The sequence below is a fragment of the Drosophila ficusphila genome, unplaced genomic scaffold (assembly GCF_018152265.1).
Source record: "Drosophila ficusphila isolate 14025-0441.05 unplaced genomic scaffold, ASM1815226v1 contig_414, whole genome shotgun sequence".
NCBI lineage: Eukaryota > Metazoa > Arthropoda > Insecta > Diptera > Drosophilidae > Drosophila > Drosophila ficusphila.
This window is the reverse complement of record NW_025064328.1, coordinates 12,065,041-12,088,725: the sequence shown is the minus strand read 5'-3', so window position 1 is coordinate 12,088,725 and position 23,685 is coordinate 12,065,041. Positions and strand designations below refer to the sequence as shown.

Genomic DNA, 23,685 nt, shown 5'->3' with positions numbered 1-23,685 from the left:
GCACTCGCCACCCCCCAAACCACCACGAAAACCCCCCAACCTTCTGTTTCCCCCTGCCATCACTCCTTCGTTTCCGTTTTGCGTAGAATAACAGTTACATTATCCTTTTTATTGCCACACTTTCCAGACACGAATGCCAGGACGAGACTGAAAGAAAAGTGTGAACGAGACAGCGAAAGCGAACAGGGGTGCAGTTGGAAGGGGGTTTCTTTTTTTGTATAGGGGTTGGGGGTTGAAAACCAGGCCCAGACACAGACACATTTGGCTTGTGGCAAGCTACGACCTAACCCCCGATCCCCAAACCCCGAACCCCGACCCTTCCTTCGCCTTTGCAGTTTATTGTGCTCGTCGTCGACCCCCTTTCAGCAAAAATGCTCCCCCTCCCTTTTGGTAACTTCCAGGAAATTGTGGGCAAAAAATGTGCATTTACTTTACTTTCTGCTGGTGCTCGTCGACTGACTCGAGTCGCACTAAATTGTGGTAAACACGAAGCCAAGTGTTTGGAGAGTATTTACTCGGTTGTGGCCCACGGTGGTAGTACTTCCATGCACAGTGGGCCGCATCGACATTTGCATAATTGGCAAACATGATTGCAGTCAGAGGAGTTTCGTGCCAAAGAACGGGGAGTGTTGTGTGTATAATGTATATTCAAGTGGAATTATGCAAAGTAAAATTGACTGCTAGCCGTAGATTATGGTGATTTTCTTTAAGCGTGAATATTTATTAAAAGGTGGTTGATTCTTGATCCTGGGAAAATTCTTTCTGGTTTTAAGATAAAAATCTACCTTTTCTTTTTTCACTTCCATCTAGATTTATAAAATTATTTTAAAAACAACTTGAACCTCTGATAAAATGGGTACTTCAAAAGTATTTTTTATACATCTTTAATACTTCCCTACTTTCCGTAAAAAATATTTTTCACGCTCCAAAGAACGTGCTTAAAAAGTTTCCCAAATACCCATAAATTTTTGAGTAGCATTTAGCAAAACAACGCCCTGAAATGTTACAAATTCCGCCAATTGATTCGCATGTTAAAACAGTTTATTGTCTTGCCCATTTGGAGAGGACATTTTCCATTCCGAGCGACACGCTTTACATCTTTGTTGGTATCGCAGTCTTACAACTTCATCCCTTTGTAATCATCATCATCTGTTGGCAGCAGCTGATTTATCCCACACACCCACTGAACTGAACGATATGCATATGTTGGTGGTGGTGGTGGTGCTCGTGGCTGTCAGCACATAACCTCAACTCACTTAAGGGGATTCCCTGCCGTTCCTGCTCCTTTCATGTGCACACATAAAGCGCTGATGTGGCATGAAAAAACATATAAATTCTGCCAATCGATGAAGATAAAATACATTTTGTAATACGTTAGCCCGCCCGTCCCCCGTCCCCCCCTTTCCACTTCCTCTTCTTCTTCTTCTTCTTTTATCTGGGGGTTGGGCGGACCGTCTGAGGTCAACCGCTCGAGTGTGGGCGTCTTTTGGGAGTCAACCAAGTGTGCAACGTCAACTCTCTATCACGCACACAGTCGCACAAAAAGGCATTCCGTGTGGGTGTAAGTGAAATTTCAAGTGGCGCTACCAAGGCAAACTTTAGCATTGACTCTTAGTGCGCCACCCTCCACATATGCTTGTGGGTACAGTGGAACATCCTTAGCTTCAACCACCTTCTCAAATATTACAAAATAATTTTTATAAAATTTCTAAATTAAATCACAAGAATATATTGCAAATATGTTATCGTTTTATAATATGAAGTCTATTTTATTGAAAATTATTTTAAAATAATTTGTGCTGTTTTCGAAAACATGCTTAATTAAAAGTTTTGAAGTTCTTGTTAGTTTAGTTAAGTTTATGAAAGCACATATTTTATGATGTTTTAAAATATAAGTCGAATGAAGTGCTTAAGGTTGCATTTTATTTCAGTTCTCAGAGTTTAGTTTAAAGATGGTCTGCTGTAATAATATGTGCGGGAGAGTGTTTGGAAACCCTTTAAAAGCTTGTTGTTGCCAGACACATAAACGTTTAGCCCATAAACCCTTGATGTATGGAACATAAACACCACACTTGCAAGTGCCACTCATTCGGTGGTTTTCTGGGGATCGGAACTCCGGGGATTCCAAGGGGGGCTTGCGAGTCAGGGGGGTTCGTGGGGTCCGAGGTATCGTGGGGCTTGTGGCCCTGGTGTCAGTGGTTAGTGGTGGTGGTGGTTGCTTGCCAGCTAACTGCTAACTGAAATCCAATGTGTGTCCGGATACGGGTTTGGGTTTGGGTTTGGGTTTGGCTTGGATTGGGGTCGGGGTTTTGGGTTGGGGATTCGGATTCTCGGTCCTGAGTTCTGGGTCCGGCAACCGCAATGTCAATAAATATGTTACGCCTGACTCGTCCTTCTTTTTTTCTCCTCCACTCAAAGGGGGCTGTTGTTGGTTAGCAATTTGGTTAAACATATTTATTTGAGGGTAGTGGCCGGTAGTTCATTCCGTTCGGCACTCACAGTGTTTTTCTTTTGTTCGATTTGGGGCCGGAACATCGAGTTAGCCGTAACAATTTCTGTATTTTCCTATTTAATTTGAAAGGCATCGATTTATTTCCGACAATTGCAGACGCAGTTCAGTGAAAATATTTTCATTTTCGATTCCAGCCTTAAAAATGCAATGCATTTATTTGCACAATGTTTTCATATTCAAATTGCATCTTGTGCTACCGTATAAATTGTGAAAGATTTCTATTAGCCAGGCTTATGAGATCTTCGTTAGCTGGCAAAAAGTTGTTGCCAAAAGATAATCTTATTGTTGCTCTGCTTTCCAGCTAATTCCTATGCTGAAAACTTTTCGGGTTTCCCACCCAACTCATCGTTACTTTTTGTTGCAAAAATTGCAGTTCCAAATTTAATTAAAAACTTGACAACAACTAAGGACTCGCATACACAGACTGACTTGGCGCTTTATCAACCAACCCCAAAGTGCAACTGTGCAAAAGAAAGGAGAAATGGTGAAAGGAGGTGAAAGCCCCAAGACACGAACTGCGCGATTTTCTTGTATCCTTTTTGGCTCTTGTTGTTGCTTTTGTCGCCGCCATATTTACTTTGTATTTGTTTACGTTTTTATTGTGTGCTTTAGCGCACGAATTTAAATATTTGCCAGTTGCTCCTTGCCGAGAAGTAGCAGGGTATAACAACATTTGCGTAGCACAAGATTCGCTTGCTCTGATGCACTATGGAAAATAATAACACGTTTTTAAAATAAGAGGAAGCAGACTTCTTTTAAGTTTTTCAATTTTGAAATATAATAGCATTTTTTTTATGTTGTTACTTTTTTTACCTTAAATGATCTTTTATTCCTTCCTATAATTAAATGTCTGAATCATTACGGTATACTCTTAAATCAAAATAATTGTTTTGTGCTTAAAAAAATCTTTTTTTTCAGTGCACCATTGTTGCTTCTTTTATTGCACTTTTCACTTGCTCCACCTTTCGCTCTCTCCCCTTCGCTGTCTGTTTATGTATGTGTGCTAGCGCCAAAGTGATTTACTGTTATAAATATTTGCTTGTGAGCTTTTTAAGTACTTTTTCTCTTCGTTTCCTTTGGCGCACTTTGGTTTTTTTTTCGGTTTCGGTTTTGTATTTCTTCGTGCGCCGGTTGTTTTGCACTTTTTTTCGCCACGTTTGCTTTGGCATTCATTCCCAGTTTATTCAGTTCTTCGTCAGCGCCTAGTAACTGTTTGCTTTATGAGCTCAGACCGGCTTTCACCGTCCTTCAGGCACCGCCTTCTCCTTCCCCCACCAACAATCCACTTTTCACCCCCTTTCACTTTGTTTGCTTGTTTCTGTTGCATACTTTTCAGCGTAATTTTATTGAATCGTGTTTACCCTTATGTCGACTCGGGTTTTGTTTGTGTTTTCCTTTACTCATTTTTATTACCCGTCTCTTTGGACCTTCAGTTGATTTTGATTTTTTGGTTGCTTTGCTACACAGAAATAAACGTTATATTTTTAATAAAAACGGAAATCAGCAGTAGTCATGTTCAAAAATATTATAATGCTTTACAAGCATTTTTTGACAATCAAAAATAGTCAATTTTTTTGTAATACAATTTTTGGTGAAATTTGAATAACAAGATCTATATTTTAGAATTTCATATTTTTCATCCATTAATTTCAAACAGTTTGTATTCTATATTTTAAACATTTTGATTTGTTTCTAATAAAATGTAAGAATTACTTCAATAAAGATTTCTTCAAAACAAAAAAAAAAAAAAAAATCAAAACACCATTCTGATTTTGCAGAGCCATGCAACGCTGTCGCTGTGTTGCTCATTAGGCAGTCCCCACTGTGGTTGCACTGCTGACTCCTCACCTCTCCCCGGGGGAATCATTTTGCATTAACTGAGCAAATAAACCAACTTTGTTATACTTTCGTTCATTTCATTTCGTTTGCCTTGGCCGTAGGTGAAGAATGGAAGGGGGAGTTTCGTGGGTGGGGATGGTGGAAAAAGGGTGGCAAGGGGGGTGAAGGCATCTAAAGCTGCGGACCTTGTTTGCCGTTGATATTTCTGTTTCTGCTTTGCTTTCTGTTTCTGGGTTTTTGTTCTGCTTGGATGGGTATTTACCCTGTTTTCCTGTTGTTTGCTTGTGTACTCACCTTCCTCGTATTTCCCACCTCTCCTCTTCGCCACTTTTTCTGTTTGTGTGTGTGAAATTGAATGCTCAATTGAGCACTTAATTAGCAAAAACAGTTTTTAATGACGACACGAAAGCTTTTATGCTTTGAATTCTGCGTGCAATGGGGTCCAGTTGGTTTACACTGCGAGAAACGCAGTGGTGATGACCTCAGGTCACAAATGTTTTAATAAAATATTTTAGTTTTACATACTTTTTTTGTAACATATAATATTTATTTTGAATTAATGCTGTGCCTATATGCAAATTAGAAATGTTTTCATATTTAAAAAAAATTATACAGTTTTGAACATTTTAACTTAAAATTCCACTTGAGAAATTTTAAAAATATTTTGTGTGCTTGGTTGTGAATTATTTAAATTCATGAGGGTTGCTTTTCTTGTTAATTTTCTCCCTTTTTTCACGTTGAGCACCCAAAGTTTGGGGGAATCCCCTTATATTTTAAGCACGTGTCGGCTTTTTTCTTCACTCTTCGCACTCCCATTCACTTATTCACTTTTTCTGCTCTCTCGCTCACGCACACAAATGCCTGCATGCGTCCAGCATAATTGTCGATGTGATTAATGTGTTTTTAAGTGCATCATTTTGAGCATATTACGAGTTTATAGGGGTTAATTTCGCTCCCCTGAGCACTTTGCATGCCATTCGGGCCCCTTTGGCATTTTAATTGAATTGTTGCCATTGCTTGCCCGCTCACGTTGTTTCCGATTGTTGTCGTTGCTTTTGTTGCACGTTTCTGTATGGTATTTATTACCGTTTCCTTTGCTTTTCTTTTGTGCTGCATTGTGCCGCCTCACAATTTTTTAATTAACGCTCATTTGCTTAAGGGGTTACATGGGTTTCACGGTTTCAAAAAATCGTTTTTTTTTTTTTTGTCTTATTAAATTCTATAACATTTCTAGAATATTGTCCTAAATTTTCAAGTTGATCCGAGTCATAGTCTCGGAGATACAGCCTTGAGAAGGTGGACGCTTGAGACCACTTTTATTGTCTCTTAAAACTTTAAACGCGTTTTTCTCAAAACTATGTTTTCAAAGTCGGTTGTCAAAATTTCTCGCAAACTACTCAACCGATCTTAATGAAATTTTACACATGTATTCGAGATATCATTTACAAGGTATTGAACGAAGGATTTTTTTTTTTTCAATTACAACTATTTAAAAAAAAAAAAATGTCGAGAAATTTTCATCGAAATTTGCATTTTTTTGTAAAAACGTCTGCCAAAAATCCAATTTTCATTTTTTTTTATTTCCTTCGTCCAATACCTAGTTTATTGTCTATACTGAAACACGTTTTTTTTATTTTTACTTTGGATGATCCTGAAAGAAGTTCTGCTGACAACGCGGAGGCACCTTTTTTCCGAGGGACTGCCGGAAATGGCGTCGTAATGGCCGACATTTTGATATTTTTTTTTGAAAATTTCACAAAATCTTTATTAAATATGTATCTTTTAAATAATAAAAAGTTTCATTGAAATATTTAATTTTTTATATGCAAAAAAAATGTTTGAAAAAAGGCCGTTTTTTACCCGAGGAAACCCATGTAACCCCTTAATCGCAAAAGTGTTAAAAAAGGTTCTGTGGCAGAGAAGAATACAGGAGAAAAATATGGGCTCTAAAACTCTTATCCTAAAATTGAAAAGAAAATAAACACAGGGCTAGGAAAAATACAACATTATTTAATAAAATATATTTGAAATAGTATTTAACTTGCTTAAATAATAAAATATTTCACTATTCATGAAAAATTTTCAAATTATATTATGTTTTTATATGTTTTACGACTTAACTCCACAGTGTAAAAAAATCTTGATACAGAAACGTTTTCCTTTTGCTCAATTTCTTAGGGCTTTGTTTTTCAGACTTGAGTTTCAAGAATTCCATCCCCTAAAGTTCAACTATGAACTGCGTAAATCGGCTTCTGTTGACTCCCTTCCCTTTCCACCGAAATCGAAAGACAAACATCAAGTGGCATTGGGATACATCATAAAATACTTCAGTTAGCTGATGATGATGATAATGATGCGGATCCAGCTCCTGGGCATTCATGGGCCCTTCATGCATCAGTGGGCAACAACAACATTTGCAAATTCAATTGAATTGATACACGCACCACTTGTTAACCATTTCGGCCTGAGCGCACCACCCAGTGACTAACCAACCACCCACCCATCCAGCTTGGTATCGCAGCCATCCCATCCTAACGTTGAACCGTCCATCTATCCATCCACTCGTCCTTCTAGCCATCTGCAACCACCTAGTTGCCTTGCCCCTCGTGCGGTCGTCTTATTATTGGTTTTACATACACATCCGTTCCTCAAATATCATTAGATGGATACGCATACGCCGCCCATGAATCCAGGATTGCAAGTCAGTCAACAAAAGCGGGGTGATGGGAAGAGGAAAAGAGGAGGGGGAGGGGGAGGGGGAGGGGGTGCTGCCATGGGCGAACAGATTGACAAGGGGGTGTGGCCAGAGGAATTGGTGGCTTGGCACGCCGGGTTATTTGAACAATGGCTTAAGGGCCTATAAAATCACACAAGGGGTTATAAATCCATTTGCAAAACCAAAATCCAAAAATATCCCAAAGCCAAACAAGGAGCTTACCTCCTGCTCCTCCGTTTCTCTCCTTTCCTCTTCTTCCATAAAATCTCATCCCAAAAAAAGCCTATTTTCATGGTTTGGTGACATCGACTTGGCTGTATCTTCCTGCACATACTCCTAGATATATGCACGTAGGTATTGGCCTGGGTTTAAGCCGAAAAAAGTTTATGTAAAACGGGCACTGAGTTCGTGACTTGGATGATTGATCTCCAAAGAGGAGAGAAATTGAGGGAGCTAGAGCTAGATTACCAAAGGTTGGGTTACTCAATCACAAAATGCCCCGAAATGTATGCTACGATTTTTGGAAAATATATCTGTATGAGATATGTAGCTTAAAAAATATTAGAACGTACAAAAATCGCAAACTTCTTTGTATTGATATGTACAAATTATTTAGAAAACCGGGGAAAATATATTTAACACAAAGTAATAAATGCAATAAAGTCAGCATTAAAAGTATCTAAGTTAATTCTACTGGAACAGTAAAAAATACAAGGCAAATGCACTTCGAAATATGTGTGCTATTTTCCTAGAAAAATATTTAAATGACAGTTTATCTCGTTGACTTCCAGATTCTGTCAATCAAAGAGCACACTTTTATGAAAAATAATCGTTCATTGTCAAACAGAATGTTGTTCACCCCTTTTTCCTTGGGCCTTCGAAACTTTTCGAGATGGCGGAAGTGGATGGAATGGCGTTGCTATGGGGCTGCTATGGATGACACAAAAGTCAGCTATTCTGGGGGGTTGGGGGGTGGGTTCTGGTACTCTGAATTATCCCCCTGTCATTCAGCCCTTTTGACGACTTGCTCTCTTATCCGTCCCTGCACCTGAGCTATTTTTGCACTTTTCACATTTGCACCGAACGCACAACCTACGTTTCACCCCCTTTACTTACCCCTTTTTCGCGCTGCGTTTTGATGGAGCGCGTAGTTTGGCCATAAAAGTTTTCGCAGCTTGCCAACAGAACAGCAGCAGCAGCAGCAGGAGCAGCAGCAGCAGATTTTTATTAGTTTTTCACGTTCTGCATTTTCCGCGCGCGCTTTTCACATGCCGCTGGAATGCCGGAGCCAGCCGAAGCTCGGTTTATTGTTATGGCAACATCGTAAAAATTTATCATGCTCTCGTAGTTGGCAAAACGACAACACACCCCAGCCACAAGAACAACAAAAATTCCAAAAAAGCTGCAAAAAAAAAAACGAAAATAAAAAACAAAAGCAAAAGCAACAATAACAACCACAACCGAAAGACGAACAAGAGCAACACAAAGCAAAGTTATCGCATTTTTATGACAATTTGACGACGACTTTCATTGCAATTTTTAAGGTGGCAAACCATTTCCTTGGAGCGCCAAACAAACCCCAAGTAGCGCACAAAAAATGGTTTATATCTATATCTTCATGCATTCACGAACTAATAGTCTGCGAGTTGTGATTTGTGCAGCATGGCAGCTGAAAGTTGGTCCTTTACTCATGGTTACTGAATGTTTAATCATAGCAAAAAACTACGATGCACAAAAAACGAGGATACTTGAACATGAATTGCTCAACAGCAGATGCGAGAAGTTTTTACATAGTTTTTATGGGTGTTTTGTAACAATTGGATTAATTTGCCAGACATTGTTGTCGAAATATTTGAGAAATTGTTTTGAATGATCAGTTTTTATGAAAATACGAATTAATTGGATTTAAATTGGACTGAAAGGGTTTACAGTTCTGTTGAAAATATGTTGTTTTAGATGTCTACAAATATAAACCATAAAATTTTAATGTTTAAAACTAAAACCTTACCATTTATAAATCTTACTTTTTGAACAACCTTCAAGTTTAAGTCCAAACTCAAGTGCTATGTGAGTATTTCTTTTATAACCTGGAATTTACCAAGCAGTGCAACATTTGACTTTGGAAAGGAAAACAGAAAATACTCGTCAAATAGTTTCGCCTTGAATTTCTGAGTTCGATTTTGTGCTGGACGAGTGCACGCTCTATTAGTTGGAAAATAACCAAAAGTTGGCTGGCATCTGAAAAATTAACACCAAAGCTGCAAAGAGTGGAAAAGAGAAAGCGATATATATTTTCGAGAGAGGGGGAAAGAATATTCGAAAATATTCTCACATTTGAACTTTGAGCAGGAAACACTAAAATGCAATGCCAAAAGCGACGGGAGCAACAAAAACAAGGTTACCACACAACTAGAGAGTGTTTACCCCCATTTCTCCCCAAAAAAGAGAAGCCTCTTTCTCCCACACTCTCTGCTATTCTCCGTTATGTTCCCCCCACATCTCTCGTGGAATATCTCTCCTCGACGAGAAAAGTTCTCTCGATTTCTCTCTTTCGGGGAACCCGCTCTGTGGCGCCTCTTTTGATTTCTCTCCGGGATCAGGACTCGCCACCCTGGCCACCTGTCTAATCGGTGTTTGTTAGTATATAAATCTAAAAGCTAATCCGCTTGTATTTCCGCTTGGGCGCTGTGAGGTTAGACCGGAAATTCCGCTCTACATGCAGAATGCAGCGACTGAAACAGCAGGACTCGTGAAAAAGGGGAAAAGGAACAGGAAAGAGGGAGAGGGGAGGAGGAGGAGGAAGAGGGGTGGTGCCCGACCACCCACAAGGACGAAAACGAGGAGAATCCGAGGACGAGGCTGCGTTCCGCCATTCTAGGAATATTGACGCTGGGTGTCGACGTCGGAAGTTGTGTTGTGCGCCGGTTGTTGTTGCTTGTTTAGGGATTTGTTGTGGCATCCGCCGTACACTTGCTCACCCTAAATGGCTCCGGCTTTTGCTCCTCTGCTCCTGCTCCTCCCCTGCTCCTGCACACATATATTTTTTACAGCCCAGGACGAGAGGGATCCCCGTGTGCGTCTGAGTGTGCGAGTGCACCAGCTCCCAAAGCTCTGACGCCTGTGTCAAGGTATCGATGGAAAGCCGAATTCAGGAAATGTTGTGTTTTTTTTTAGCATGGCTGCAGAGCACTGAAAGAAGTTGTTATCTGGTTTATTGGTTTTTGAAAAAGCGAACAAAAGATATTCAAACATATTTTGAATTAGTCGTATAAGTTCATATCAAAACAAAATAAAGTATGTCTTATATCAAATATAAAGTGGTTTACAACTGAATAAATACAATACTTTTTGTAATACTTTATTTTAATAAATTTTTCTGAAAGGATTAACAGTTTTGAAAAGTTCTTTAATATATTTTCAATAAGTATTAAATTCCTCTCTATTTTTTGAAACTTTTGAGTTCCTTGCAAATAAGTTTACAATACAAAATTTGTAAAAGCTAAAAAAATGAATTATTTTATTGAATTGGGAATTGAATTTTAATGAATTATTATTATTGGAAAAATATCCCTTTGATAACAAATTTGGTTTTGAAAGCTATATTCCTTTATAATGTTGGCTTGTGTATAATTGTTTTTCGAAAGGTCGTATATTTAGGTATTTTTTGGCATCCCTCGTATTAATTTTTTTCAGTGTAGTTATCTGTGTATCGCAGATTGCTTCGCTTGCATCGCTGCCGTTGCTGCTGCTGCTGCTGTTTGCTCTGGCTGTTGCTGTTGCACATTGCATGTTGCTGCTGTGGCACGGCACCTATCCACATAGCTCTGCCACTCGCTCTCCCGCCGTCTCTCTCCCTCTCTCTCTCACTCTGTGGCTATCTCCCTCTGTTACTCTCAGCTGAAGGATCCGAAGGCATCGTATCCTGGCCACACGAGTCGTGTGTGTTTGGTTCGGTTGGAAGATATCCTGCCAGTTGCTCCTTGAGCCCGTAACTGCAACCAAAAAATAGGGGTTTTAGGGTGGCTCTAGGGTGGTGCCTGGGTTCGGTTCTGGTTTGGTGCATCCACCGAGAGCAGAGGACTCCCAACTATATTGAGAACCGAGAGCGAGAACTTGAAAAGTGAAAAACTTTTGACTGTGGCTGCTCTGCTTTCTGGTGGGGGAAAATGGATAGGTGGGTGGTGGTGGTTCATCGGTCGGTTCTATAGGTGGCTTAGTGGGTGGTGGTCCTGCGGGTCAGGTGCGGAGCTTGTGCTGTCAGTTTAGCACAAAGCCATATCCGTTATGAGCAGGCGAAAAGAGCAACAAACTGAGCGCTCAGCCCGGATTTGCTCGTCGGTTCAAAAGGGCAAGTGGGGCAAAAAGAGGGGGCACACACACACACACACTCGCTCGCACACAAATCTAGAGTGGCAGATAGAGACAGGTGGTGGGTGTGGGACAGAGAGAGGTCCTTGCTTTTGACCAGTGGCCAAGTCCGAAGCGAGGGCTCGTAACTAATAACCAAGTAAATTGATACGTGACCCTGCATTTAAATGCCATTATTGCCTACGCCCCCCAGACAACCTATTCGACCCACCGACCCCCCGACCCCCCCGCAAAATCCCTCCCCCCGGTTCGGTTCAGCCGGAGGTCAGTCAAGTGAGTGGAGGTCCTGCGAGTGGAGGTCCTGCTCCTGAGCCTGCGCTTGACTTGCGACCACCTCGCAGCCTCGCAGGAAGTGTGGGAAATCAAGCGAGGAAAGTGGGTTGCAAAATCGGAAGGGGAAGTGCGGCAACGTCCTCCTTTGCCTCCGCCTCTCGACTCTCTGCCAATTTGTGATTGGAATTTTTGATGAGCCCAACTGACGTATTGATTGACTGACTGTGCACACAGGACAGCACCGCAGCATCCTGCTAGCATGCAAAAATTCTGTCCTCCCCCACACCCACCCATGTCATCTCATCCAGATCCCATATAGCCTTAGACCCCGGCGCTCCCTTGACGTCTGTCAGCGGCAGAGGAAGTCGGGGAAAAAGTTATGCGGAAGTCGGGCCTGCAACTACAGTAATACCGCTTTAAATAATTCAGAGCTTAGGCTTGTCAAATATATTATTTAATGAATGTACAAAATTGTACTCTTCTGTTTAAGAAAAACTTAGATTATGAAATAATCAGTTATCAGTAACAAAGATTGGAGCTTCGGTTTTTAAAAGTTTATGGGTTCTTCAACTTTCGATTTCGAATATAAAAATATAACAATGTTATGTGTTTTCTAAGAATTATAGGTTTATTATGATAGAGACTTTCTTATTTATAAACAAAAGACCAATGACCTTATCACTGGAGCCAGCTTTCGACATTTAATTAAACGCATTATCAGAACATTTAAATATGAAAAAAACATTTTATACAGAATATATATTTTACGATTTCAACCAGCATTAATTGTTTCAAATAAAAATTAAGTATTAGGTTATAAAAAAAATTAAAACTGCAAAATAAATAATCCTATTAAAAGGTTAGGTAATCCTATTAAAATTTTTAGAAAACAAAAGAACAAAACTTTTGAAAAATTCGTTATATTTGAATGTGGTAATTGTCTTGAATTTTCTGAGAGATTTCCACTGTATTGAAGGAAGAAGCGAGTTGCAGTGACTGGCTTAACTTGCTTGCTCGTTTCTTTCCTTTTTTTGGGAGCAAGTGAGAGCAGTAATCGTTACATGTGTATGCTGTGCATCCAGCCACTTTTCAGCTCCCGAACACCCGCCCACCCGCTGACCTCAAGTGGAAGTTTGCCTGCAAGTCCTTTTCGTCCTTAGAACAACAATTGTGCGAGGCAAGGCGACTTGGCGAGTTTTCCTCCACTGGCGACTGCTGCTGCTTCCTTTCGGACAACTTTTGTGCTACTGTGTATGGTATGTGTGTGGGTGTGTGTGTGTGTTGAAGGAAATGGCTGCGGAAATGAGCACGGAAAATTGTACACACGACCGGAAACTTGGAAAAGTTTCGTTGTATTCTCAGACAGTTGCAAACGGACCTCCCCATCCTACAGTTTCCCTTTTTCCCGCTTGGCTGCTGCGACTGCCCGCGGGTATGATTAAAGTTTTCCTTTTAATTTCTAACAATTGTGTTTCGGTTTAGATTTGGGTTCTCGCTTTCCGTTCTCATCCCATCCTGCGGTGCCCAGCTCGTTTGCCCTACGAACCAAAGAAGTGAGCATATTCATTTCTGGGGAATTCTATCTAGAATTAGTTTACTGCGAACTGTAATTGAATGGGCAATGGCAATTATTTTTGCATTCACTGCATTCTGAACTTTTGAGTTGAGTTTGTGAGTTGCTAGTGATTTAATTAAAATTTAATTGAACATTTTATGAAGCAGTTTTCAGTAAATTTTCAGTTTAAAAAACTTGTGGTTCTAAAGAAATCAATCTCAAGTGCAGTTAAAATATTGAAAAACATCAAATAATTTGTCCTAACCAAATATTTTATTTAATTACAGAATTTTATTTTTGAGTTTAAAATTGATTTTGTTTTATTTGAAATATCTTTAATATCTGATACTGGCTTTGTAGAATATCCCAATACTGATTTTCAGAATCAATGACCCATTAGCGAAACTCCTTTCAACTCGATTAAAACAGTGAGTGGGTGATTTATAATCATCTGATGGACAGTCTTCAAGTGTCCATTAGGACGTCTAGAGCTGCAACCACGGGCCACTTGTAATCTGCTTTCGGTGTCCAAGTAACAGAATATATCCAGCAATTGCCTCCGAAAACCGCTGGCTGTTCAAGTCATCTGCGGTCGCCTGTCGGAATGCCGGGAATTTGGCACTCGCAAAAGGGTATTTAGACATTTGCCGTCTACTTAACATCGTCCCTTCTCATCTCTCTCTCTCTTTCTCCCTATTTCCTTCCCTCTCCCTCCCTGTCCCTCTCTCTCTAGCTTTCTGTGGCATTTGCCTTGGAGCTCTGGCAGTCCGCGAATTCCTCGCACTTCCGTGGGGCTTCGTGCCATTTTGAAGTCCTGAAGTCCTTGCTCTATCCCTCCGATGTCCTCTCTCTTTTCCACTCGCTCTTGTACGCTGTCTCTGTCCCTTTTTGTCGCGCGGTTAGCCGGTCGTCTGTCTCTTTCGCCTGTTTGCCTGTCTTCACAAACTTGTCGCTATGTGGTGTGAAAAATATTTAAGCGTGAAGTTTTAGCAGCGGTTTTCGCTCGAAGGCTCATTGTCGACGTTGTCCTCGGCCTGCTCTGCTTCCCTTTAACCCCCATGCTGCCCGCATTGCTCCGCCGGTGCTCTTTTTGCCCCCATCTCCTCTTGAATCACCGCTTCGTGCCCTTTTCCCCACTGACGAACATCGTGTTTCCGCATCATTTTTAACGCCACTTTTGTGTAAGCTTTGCGTTTATTCTACTCTCCTTTCCAGTTTGTTCAATGTGTGTGTGTGTATTTGTAATTTGTGTGCTGGTATTGGTGCATCCTCTGGTATCCGTGTCGGTATTTTTGTGGATTTGTTTTGTGTCTGAGGGTGTTTTTCTAAATGGCTTTTAAAATCTCATCGCCAGCGTTTTGTCCTCGACGATGGCAGAAGTGTCTCGAGGCTGCCCACAGGGATTGGAAAATAGGTGGGAGGGGGATGGGGGAGGCTGGAGCGGTACGATGGAGTTCAGGGAGTGCAAAAGGGCTTTTGCGGTACTCCCCGCATTTCCTCTTCCCCCTTTCGGGTTGATGGGTGGTTTTGGTCGAGTTTTGTGCGGCTGGCAGTCTATTGTGTTATTGGTTTTGGCGATGACTTTGCTTTGCTTTGGCGTTTCTGATTGTTGCTCCTCTTTCCCAGTCCTTGCCCCACTTCCCCACCCGCCACTTACTTATCGTCCTGTTGGAATGTGCTCGCCACTAGAGATTTGAACTGTAATTGGTTTTGAACAAGTTCGCATATTTTTTGGACAGTTTGGATAAAGTTTGATGGCTGAGAAAGGGAGCAAAGAGATCAGTTGGTCTGGGGTAAATGAACAAGTTTTATCATTTTAAAAATGCAACTGAAAAATTCTTAGTTATTGGTTTATATTGTGCTTTGCATGGTCACACTACTATCTTTAAACAACTCTGGGTACACTATCAACACTTAAATAAAAACCACACAAAATGCATACCCAAATTCAGCGATCAAGTAAGGTTGCAAAGATTCTCATTTCACCCAGTTGGTTACCAACATCCAAGGCCTTTAATTTCCCATGCTGCCCTGTGTGACCACTTAATTCACTGAGAACGAATGCATCCAATGCATCCCAATCATCGAGCGTTTATCGTTCCTCCCATAGTACATACTCTTCACCCAACCCAAAAACCCAAAGCCCAATTCCCTTGCCTCGATTCCTCTGCCCTCTCTGCTGCCCGTTCCCTTTCCTCATCCATCCGCAAAGAGCAGGCAATATCCTGGTCATACTCATCCGATTTGGCCTGCTTCACACTGAACAAGGCAATAATTTCTGCTCCTAAGCCCTATTAACCATTACTAACCGAATGGTGCAGGCAGCCAACTGAAAATGTGGGCAGGGAAGGGGGAGAAAATGGTTAGAGTGGGAGGGCTGTTGGCTGTTGGTTGTGGGCTGTAGGCAGAGCGGGGGGCGTGGCAGGATTGCGTTGACTGAGCGAGCAATTGAATAAGCGGCAGAGGCGCACAAAGAATTCGATGGCTGGCGAAGGTTGGCGAAGAGGATGGGAAGGGGAGGGGTGCGGGTGCGGTGCGGCCAGTAAACAGGGCCCAAAGGCAGGACCCAGAAGCCAGGACACGAAGCCCGCCCGGACCATTCCATCCCATCCCATCCCATTCCATCCGATTTTCATCGGCCCAATGACGATGGCAATGGGCGACTGGCAACTGGCAACTGCCGGCAAAGGCCGTGCAAATCCGGAACGAACGAACATATTGACAAATTATCCTTTTTACACGCATCGCCTGCTGAGTTGGCCTCCTCGCCTCACTGCCTGCCACCCATAGGCATCCACAGCGGAGGTCAACTTTATAGCAGCTAGTTCAAATCATCAAAGTCACCAGCAGCTGCTGGGAATTTATTAAAATTTTGTGACTCAAATTATTTGTCAATACTTCAGATACAAAAGCGTTTGACCCCATAAAATTCACATATTCTTTATCACGTTTAACAGACGTCTGGGCGACTGAATATTACTCATAGTACACATATTCCTGATAATGATTTTCTGGACAGTTTTCACATCGAAACAAATTTTTACTGTATTCACCGGGTTAACATTGTTTTTGATACATTTTCTTAAATATGTATATAGTATATTGCTGAACATAAATTTTTTTTTTTCAAATATTACATGGTAATTAGTATTCGTTTTAGTTCTTAGGTTTAGTACGAGTACGATTTCGCCAAGACTCGGGTTGGGTATATCTTGGAGCCATGCCAACTCTAAAATCGATTCCGGATGAATCGTTGAACGCAGAGTTTAGTTTCAGAAGTAAAAGAATTGCGATCCAAAAGGCAGCAAACTTTGATGCGATCATCTTGAGCGAAGAAAACGAACTAATTTTTTTTCGTACTCAAGTCATTGTTTTATAATATATAGTTAGCACCAGAACAATCAGATGTGGTTGTATAAAAATGCGAGATGTTTGTTTATTATTCATATAAATCTATATATATGTATATATATAAATGATATAGCATTAATTCAGTTCTAAAATTAAACCTCGAGGTTTAATCTCTTAAAAATGTCATCAAAAATATTACACTTAACCAAAAATTAATATAAATAAGCAATTTTTAATTTGGGTAATATTTTCCAATACCTAAGATAGGATTCCAACTTAACATCTAGTTTTCACCTTGTAAGGATATGTTACTTCGTTTTCTCCGCTTTTTTTAAAATTAATTAATAGTTTTGGCTAGTTAAGATATATTTGGAATAGGTATTCTGCTGACCTAGGCTGTATGTACATATAAGGCATTGTTAAATGTGCCAATGTGCTCACACAGTTGTTCCGCTGTCGATGATGCCGCCTGCTGCGCTGCCGCCGTCTCAGCGACGTCGTTATCGTAATCGTTGCTCCGTGTGCAAGTGTGTGTGCACATAAACAGAGCCTGAAATAACAACAACAGCAACAACAAGGCGCAAGGAAAGGACGAAGAAGTATCACGAGCAGAGGAGAGAAAGGGGAGGGGCGATGGAGAGGGGAGGGGGGAACAGCGGTTGGGAATGAAGCTGCATACCAGCCAAATGCTCATCCGAGGATATCATGAAGGCTGCCTTTGTTCCGGCACTCAACCTCTCGCACACACACTCGCACACTTACATGTCCTTCAGCCCGTCAGTGAGAGTCCTTTTTTATGTACCCGACTCCTTGGCACCTCTTTGTCATTTGAGGTTAGGTAATGCTGTTTGAAGTAGAGAATAGAGGATCACAGATCGCATCATTTTCCACCCTTGACGCACAATTTATGCTCAATTTATTTGCAATCAATTTGGTTTCAGGGGTTTTGGGGTGGCAACCCGCTTAAAACGATCGTCAACCCGGTTTCTTTCGGATTTTCGAAAGGGTCGCCTAATTAAGCGTGACATACAAGAGTACGGCAACAGTAGCAATTTAAATTTGATTTAGCTGTCATTTGTTTTTTACGAAATTTCTATAGGAGTTATAAAAATGTACTCCTTTGTTTTCTATTTCGTGGGAAAATACACAAGTTCGGCAACAAATTAATTTAAAACTATTTTGTTTTTCTAAATTTAAATACTAGATCAATGGATCAAACATTAAAACTTTGATTTTTATAGCTCATAGTATGAAGCCGTATAATCGTGATCTGATTTAGATTTAAAAAAAATAGTAATGGTTTTTTAAAATTGTTATTTAATTTGCCCAACGAACAGATTAACACACTCTACAGTAATTAAAATATAATCTTTTGGTCCGCTTAAACCACTCCTGCCCATCAACCACGCACACCATGTCTGCACCACCAATTAGACGTCCCACCGCTTTGCGGCTTTGCACTTTACAACCCACATTCGACTTTTATGCTGAGACGTGTTTGTTTGTGTTTTGCAATAATTAACTCAACTTAAGCTCTCATCGCTGCCGCCCCAAAAGGTATGCAACAATATTTTGTGCAGCAGCAGTAGCGCCAGCAAACGTCCACCCACTCAACCGCCACCCTTTTCCACCCACATTTGCCGCCCATTTGAAATAACTGGACTCCAGGATGCTTCTGTTGGCCAGCGGCTGCGCTGCTGTTGCAGTTCTGCCAAGGTGTTGAACACACGAACCGCAGGTTTTGTTTACAGCGTTCACATGCTTTTGTTGTTGTTTCTGTTGCTGCAACAACAAAAACAAGTGGAGAACAGACCTCAACAACGTGTTGTTTTTGTTGTTGTTGCGGTGGCCACCATTTTGCGTCTTCACCGAAGCTCTCTCGCTTATGCTCGCTTTCTCTCTCTCTCTCTCTTCGCCACTCTCGCCCCCCAAAATTGCAGCAGGAACATATCAATTCCACCCCAAAAAAAAGTGCAGCAGAATGAGATTTGGGGAAGAGGTAGAGTGGGAGAGGGGGGGTCGGAGTAGTTGAGCAGTTCAGAGTGCACACGAATCGAAATTGCTCCACACACAGTCGAGCAGAAATACAAACACAATTACATGTGCACTCCACGTACTTTCTCCGGTTCTCTGCCTGCTCTCTCTCTCACTCTCTCCGCCGCTCGCTCACTCACACGCCGACGCCGACTGTCGTTGTACTCGCAATTTCTAAGCAGCGGATGTGCACTTGGAAATAAATGTGTGTAGTTTGTCTTAATTTTTTTAATGAAATTTCAAAAACCAAAGGTGCAATGCGTATTTTAAAATTTAAAATATTAATATAAAAATTTGTTATAGATCGTGTTAGAATGGATTGTCTTGGCTGACTTTTCGAAAACTTAAATATCAATGCTTATCGCTGAAGAAATTTGCTTACTTCTAGGTCGAATTCAGTTCTCCCACCTTTCTCTGCGTGTGTTCTCTCTTGCCCTCGCTCTCTTGGGCTCTCTGAGAGAGCGGGCCGAGAGTGCGAGTGTGAGTGGCGCTCGAGTGTGCGGCGGACGTCTTACCCATTTCGGAGTCGAGCGGCCGTCCGCCGTTTAGTTTTAGTCCTTTCACAAACGTCGCAACCGTCACCAGTGCCGTGTCTTCGGTTTTCGGTTTTTGGTTTTTCGGCTAACTGGCTCGCTGCCCTCTCTCCTGGCCAATTCGCACATTTTTTGGATTGCGCGATTAGCGGTCGCCAATTAAGGCGCGTGGTGCTCGAGTCTCGTGCTTGTGATTTAGTGAGTGCGTGTGTGTGTTTGCGTGTGAGTGTGGGTGCCTCTGTGTTTGGGTGTTTAAGTGCGTGGAGGCGGCCGAGCGAATTGAATTACAATTACAGCTGCGATTACGACGATTACGATTGCAGTAATTATGGCCGCCACTTGAGGCGTGAGAATTGTGTGGGCGCCCGCAGAAATCGGCTGTCTAAAGTCCCAAACTCCTCGCCCATTTGCATTTCTTGGTGGCAGTGCAGCCGTCAAGCGTTATAACCCCTCTGAACCCGAAATAAAACGAAAAGCGGCAAAAGTTTTATGCGCCCCCAACCCCGTCGCCCCTCTCACCAAACCCCTCAGTCGAAAGGCAAAAGTTTTTGGCGTGGAATTTAAATTGGAAAAGTAAAATGAAAAGAAAAGCGCTCGAGTAAAAGTTAAACAAAGTGCAAAGTAAATATTAAATTAAGAAAGCAAAAAAGAAAGGAATAACAAAAAAAAAAAAATAAGAAAAACAAGCCAAGACGACGTCGAAAATTTCGGTGCAGTGCAACAAAAGAAAAAGAAAATCCAGCCAGGAGCAGGAAGGAAGTGAAGTGGAGTGCAGCGAGCGGAAGAGAAAGGTGGAGAAAGCAGCGAGGAGAACGCGTCGGCGGGTAGAGAAAACAACTTCCGCTTGCATCCTTCGAGCTGTGCTTCTTCTTCGCGCTCCTTTCATTAATGCCTTTCTCGCGAAAATCTCAACCTTTTGCAAGCAGGTCGAGGCATCGTTTATAAAGCCCCCCGCAACCCAAGTCCCTGTTTTATTATTCCGTTTCCTTGGATTAACTCAATTTGTTGTCCCGCGAGACAGCAAAAAAAAAAAAAAACGAGACAAGGGGGAACGAGAGGAAGAAACAGAAATCGAAGCACAAGTGGGGAAAAACAAAAGGATCCGCACTCAGATCCTGGAGCCAGGATTACGCGTACGCAAAGTGCAATCCAATACACACACTCTCCGTAAGACAGAGAGAGCGAGTGAGTGCGCGACAGAGAGAGAGAAAAAAGGGAGAGTGAGAGACAGCCAGTGGCACCTTGTTCGGATTATATCCCATTATAAATGATGGAATGGCTACCAAGAGGATTACCCAGCATCCATGCTCCGATACCGATTTGTGGTGAGTCCTTGGTAAAGTCCTTCCAAAAAGTACCCGTCCTTTACGAGATTTGGATCCAGTTTCCAGCTGAGGATCGTTTTACAGTGGCTTATAGCAAGGGGTTTGTCAAAAGTATTATGAAAAGGTGTTTTCTGTATTGTATTTTGGTTTTAACATTTCTGGAATAGGATTAAAACCCAACATGACAATTTGAAATAGAGAACAGCTGGAACTACTTACATATCTTATATGATAGTTCGCTTATTGATCATAAGTTGCGTGTCTAAAAGCTATTGAGAATTATAGCATGTAATGGTGAAAACAGTATAAAATTCGTTAACAATGGTGTTGTAATTAATTTCACTTCACAAATAAAAACTTTGTGTATTGAATGTTGAAAATAACATGATTTAAAAACTATAAAAAAGTATACATAGAATGTAAATAAAATCTCAAATGTACTATGTACAATTACCACCTCTAGATAGCTTTGTCTATCGAGTATATTTTTTTGATTTTTCTCATCCCCTGGAGACCACAACTTGTTCACATAAGCCCCGCATGCCAATAAAGAACTTTCAACAGTGATCAACTAAAACTGTTGTCAAACACATAAATTGGTCTGCGCCCCTCCGACTCTCGAAAGCCCTCTAATTTTCACCCCTCGACCCTAATCCCCCGCCACCTTGAACAGCAATAAAATTTCAATTTCAGCGCCAAAAGTGCTTTGGCATTTATTGTCTCTGTTGTTCGAATAGTGCGTGTTTCCGAAAATATCTCAACCTCCCCATCAACCGACCAATATAGAACACCATAAAACTAGTGAAAGATGAAAGGAGAATGGATGGATGGAGGGATGGAGGGGCTGGCCCAACCAATAAGTTCGTTTAATTTTCATCTATTTATTTTGACATCGTGGTTCTAGGCCGACAATTAAATGTCAACACGCACAACAGAAGTCCCCGGGGGGAAGAGATCTTTTCAGGGGGATTACCGCTGGGTAGGAAATGGGAAATGGAAAATGGAAATGGGATCGCGTCACTTAGAGAACTGGGGAAAAACAAACATAAACACGAAGCGATCGCAATTGATTAATTTGCCGACACGCACAGCTGATATCCGATGGTGGAAATGTCAGATCAAAGTTATTTGTTTTGGCTGCCACGGCAGCTGTTGCAGGCCGATCTGTTTATTTTTCGAACGATCTTGGGTGTTGTTTTAGCGCTGCCATGGAAAAATTATCACCTTGTAAATTGTCTTTCACGAAACAACAAAATCCCACACACCGAGAAATGAGGGCTCTCAACACGTTTTCAGGTTTCGAGGTGTAAGGAAAATGTTAGGTTAATGGATAGGGGGAGGAGGGGATATGGAGGGTAAAAGCCAAAGCAATTCGACCAGAAAACATTCATGGAATTGATTTCGTATGCATTTGCATAAATATTCATTTAATTATGGACTTAGCCTTAACAGAGTCAATTAAACTTTAAATAAGCTGCATGCAGTTGATTTTCCCCCAATTGCAATTGCAACGCCCCCTTTACGTGTCAAATGTTCGAAATTTGTAATTCATTTGTCCGTCAGTGTAAATAAGCCGCATGAGAGATGCCGATGGCAAAACACAAAATTAATTTCGTAGTTATTTTTGTGTTATTTTTGTGGCAAATTGAATTAGAGACGAACAAATAAACGCTGTCAAACGCATTATTAATTCCCAAAAATAATACACAATTGACTTGTTGGTTAAATGTCAATCGTTGATATGAATTGTTTGTCTCGATTTTCGATTCTCCATTCTGGATTCCCTTAGCCTCCTGCTAAGTCAGTGTTTTGTGTTTTGTGTCTTGTTCGGGGGGCCAAAATCAATATTTGCCCAGTAACGGCAATAAACGCATTGAAAATCGCATTGGAATGATAATAATTTCTGTAAACAATCCACGGAACATGTGTGTGTATATTTCACTTTTGAAAGGCATATTTTTCTTTCGAGGGAAGGAAATGTTTTTGGTGAAGACTATAAAATGAAAACAACAAACAAAACAGTCGTCTTCTGGCTTATTACAAGGCAAGGGAAATGTCTGAATTAGGGAGTGCCCTAGACTAAGTAGCGATTACAATAAACTCTTCGCACTTCGGTAGCAATATAGCCCAAAACACTTGGGCAATTTGTATTCGTATCCGTATCTGTGCATCTGTATCTTTAGCTGGTAACCCGCACATAAAAGTATCTCTTGCTCACACGCACAGACATTCAATTAAAATGTCAGCCCGGCAGCTGTGCGTTTGAGTGTTGCAACATGGATTTTCGGGGGATTGGAAATTAATGTAGAAACTCCCAGCGAGAGCAGCTAAATGACAAGGCAATCCAAAACGAAGGAGAGACATTAACGAGCCACCTCGGGGAATTTGAATGGTTGGTTCGGTTGGTTCAGTTGAGTGTGTGCCGCTCTGCGAGTGAGTAAATTTGTATGCCAATTACTTAAGCTTAAGCAGCTCAGACAAGACAAGACATGAAGTGACCAGACCCCAGCACCCAAAGGATACTCCTGCCACTCCTGTTCCTCCTGCTCCTTGTTTTTTGGGGTCCTGCTCTCCCTTCTCGGTGGCAAGCAAAGGGGTCAGAGTCATTAACATGCTGTTGTCGTTTGGCAGCATTTAGGACGACATCTGCACCTTTTTCGGGTACATCCTCCCCTATATAACTCCTTTCGTTGCCTCGGGGGCAAGTTGTACTTTCGTGCGAGTATGTGTGTGTGTGTGTGTGTGTGGTGGCATGATGATGGGCGAGACACAGGAGGGCGACAGCTTTTGACACTAAAAAGCCAGCCGCATGCGGACACGCCCACCAGGACAACCGCAGGACGTGTTTGTGTTCCAGCAGCAACAGCACACTTAACCACACACACTTACTCTCAAATATATGTATATATATATATATCTACGTATGTGTGTGGGGCCAAAAGGATGACACGAAGAACAAATTTTAATACGGCAAAAGTATTTTCCAAAAATCGTTTGTTTGCTTATGGAGATTTCCTTTGCACAGTGTCTCCATCTCCATCTCGTTCTCTTTCTCGTTGAATCCTTGTCTGTGGTAAAGTTTTTCGAGAAAACTTTTCATTTTGTGGCCTGCAGGCACGCCCCCATTGACCCATAACCTCTTAACCCATGTCGGCCGCCCATCAGTGCGAGTTCGTTTC

The 23,685-nt window shown here is 41.4% G+C and overlaps 1 protein-coding gene across 10 annotated transcripts in view; it reads left to right on the top strand.

The window, feature by feature from the left end:
• The window catches only part of LOC108096603 (AF4/FMR2 family member lilli), a 75,504-nt gene that overhangs the window by 34,330 nt on the left and 17,489 nt on the right, over positions 1 to 23,685 (top strand). Inside the window, exon 1 of one of the 10 annotated variants that reach the window (XM_017198310.2) lies at positions 19,130 to 20,506. The exons of the other annotated variants lie outside the window; for them this stretch is intronic. Within the exon in view, the coding sequence (XP_017053799.1) occupies positions 20,449 to 20,506 (58 nt within the window). The 5' untranslated portion in view covers positions 19,130 to 20,448. Of the gene's footprint in view, positions 1 to 19,129; positions 20,507 to 23,685 lie in introns of those variants that run through there. 10 annotated transcript variants of the gene reach the window in all.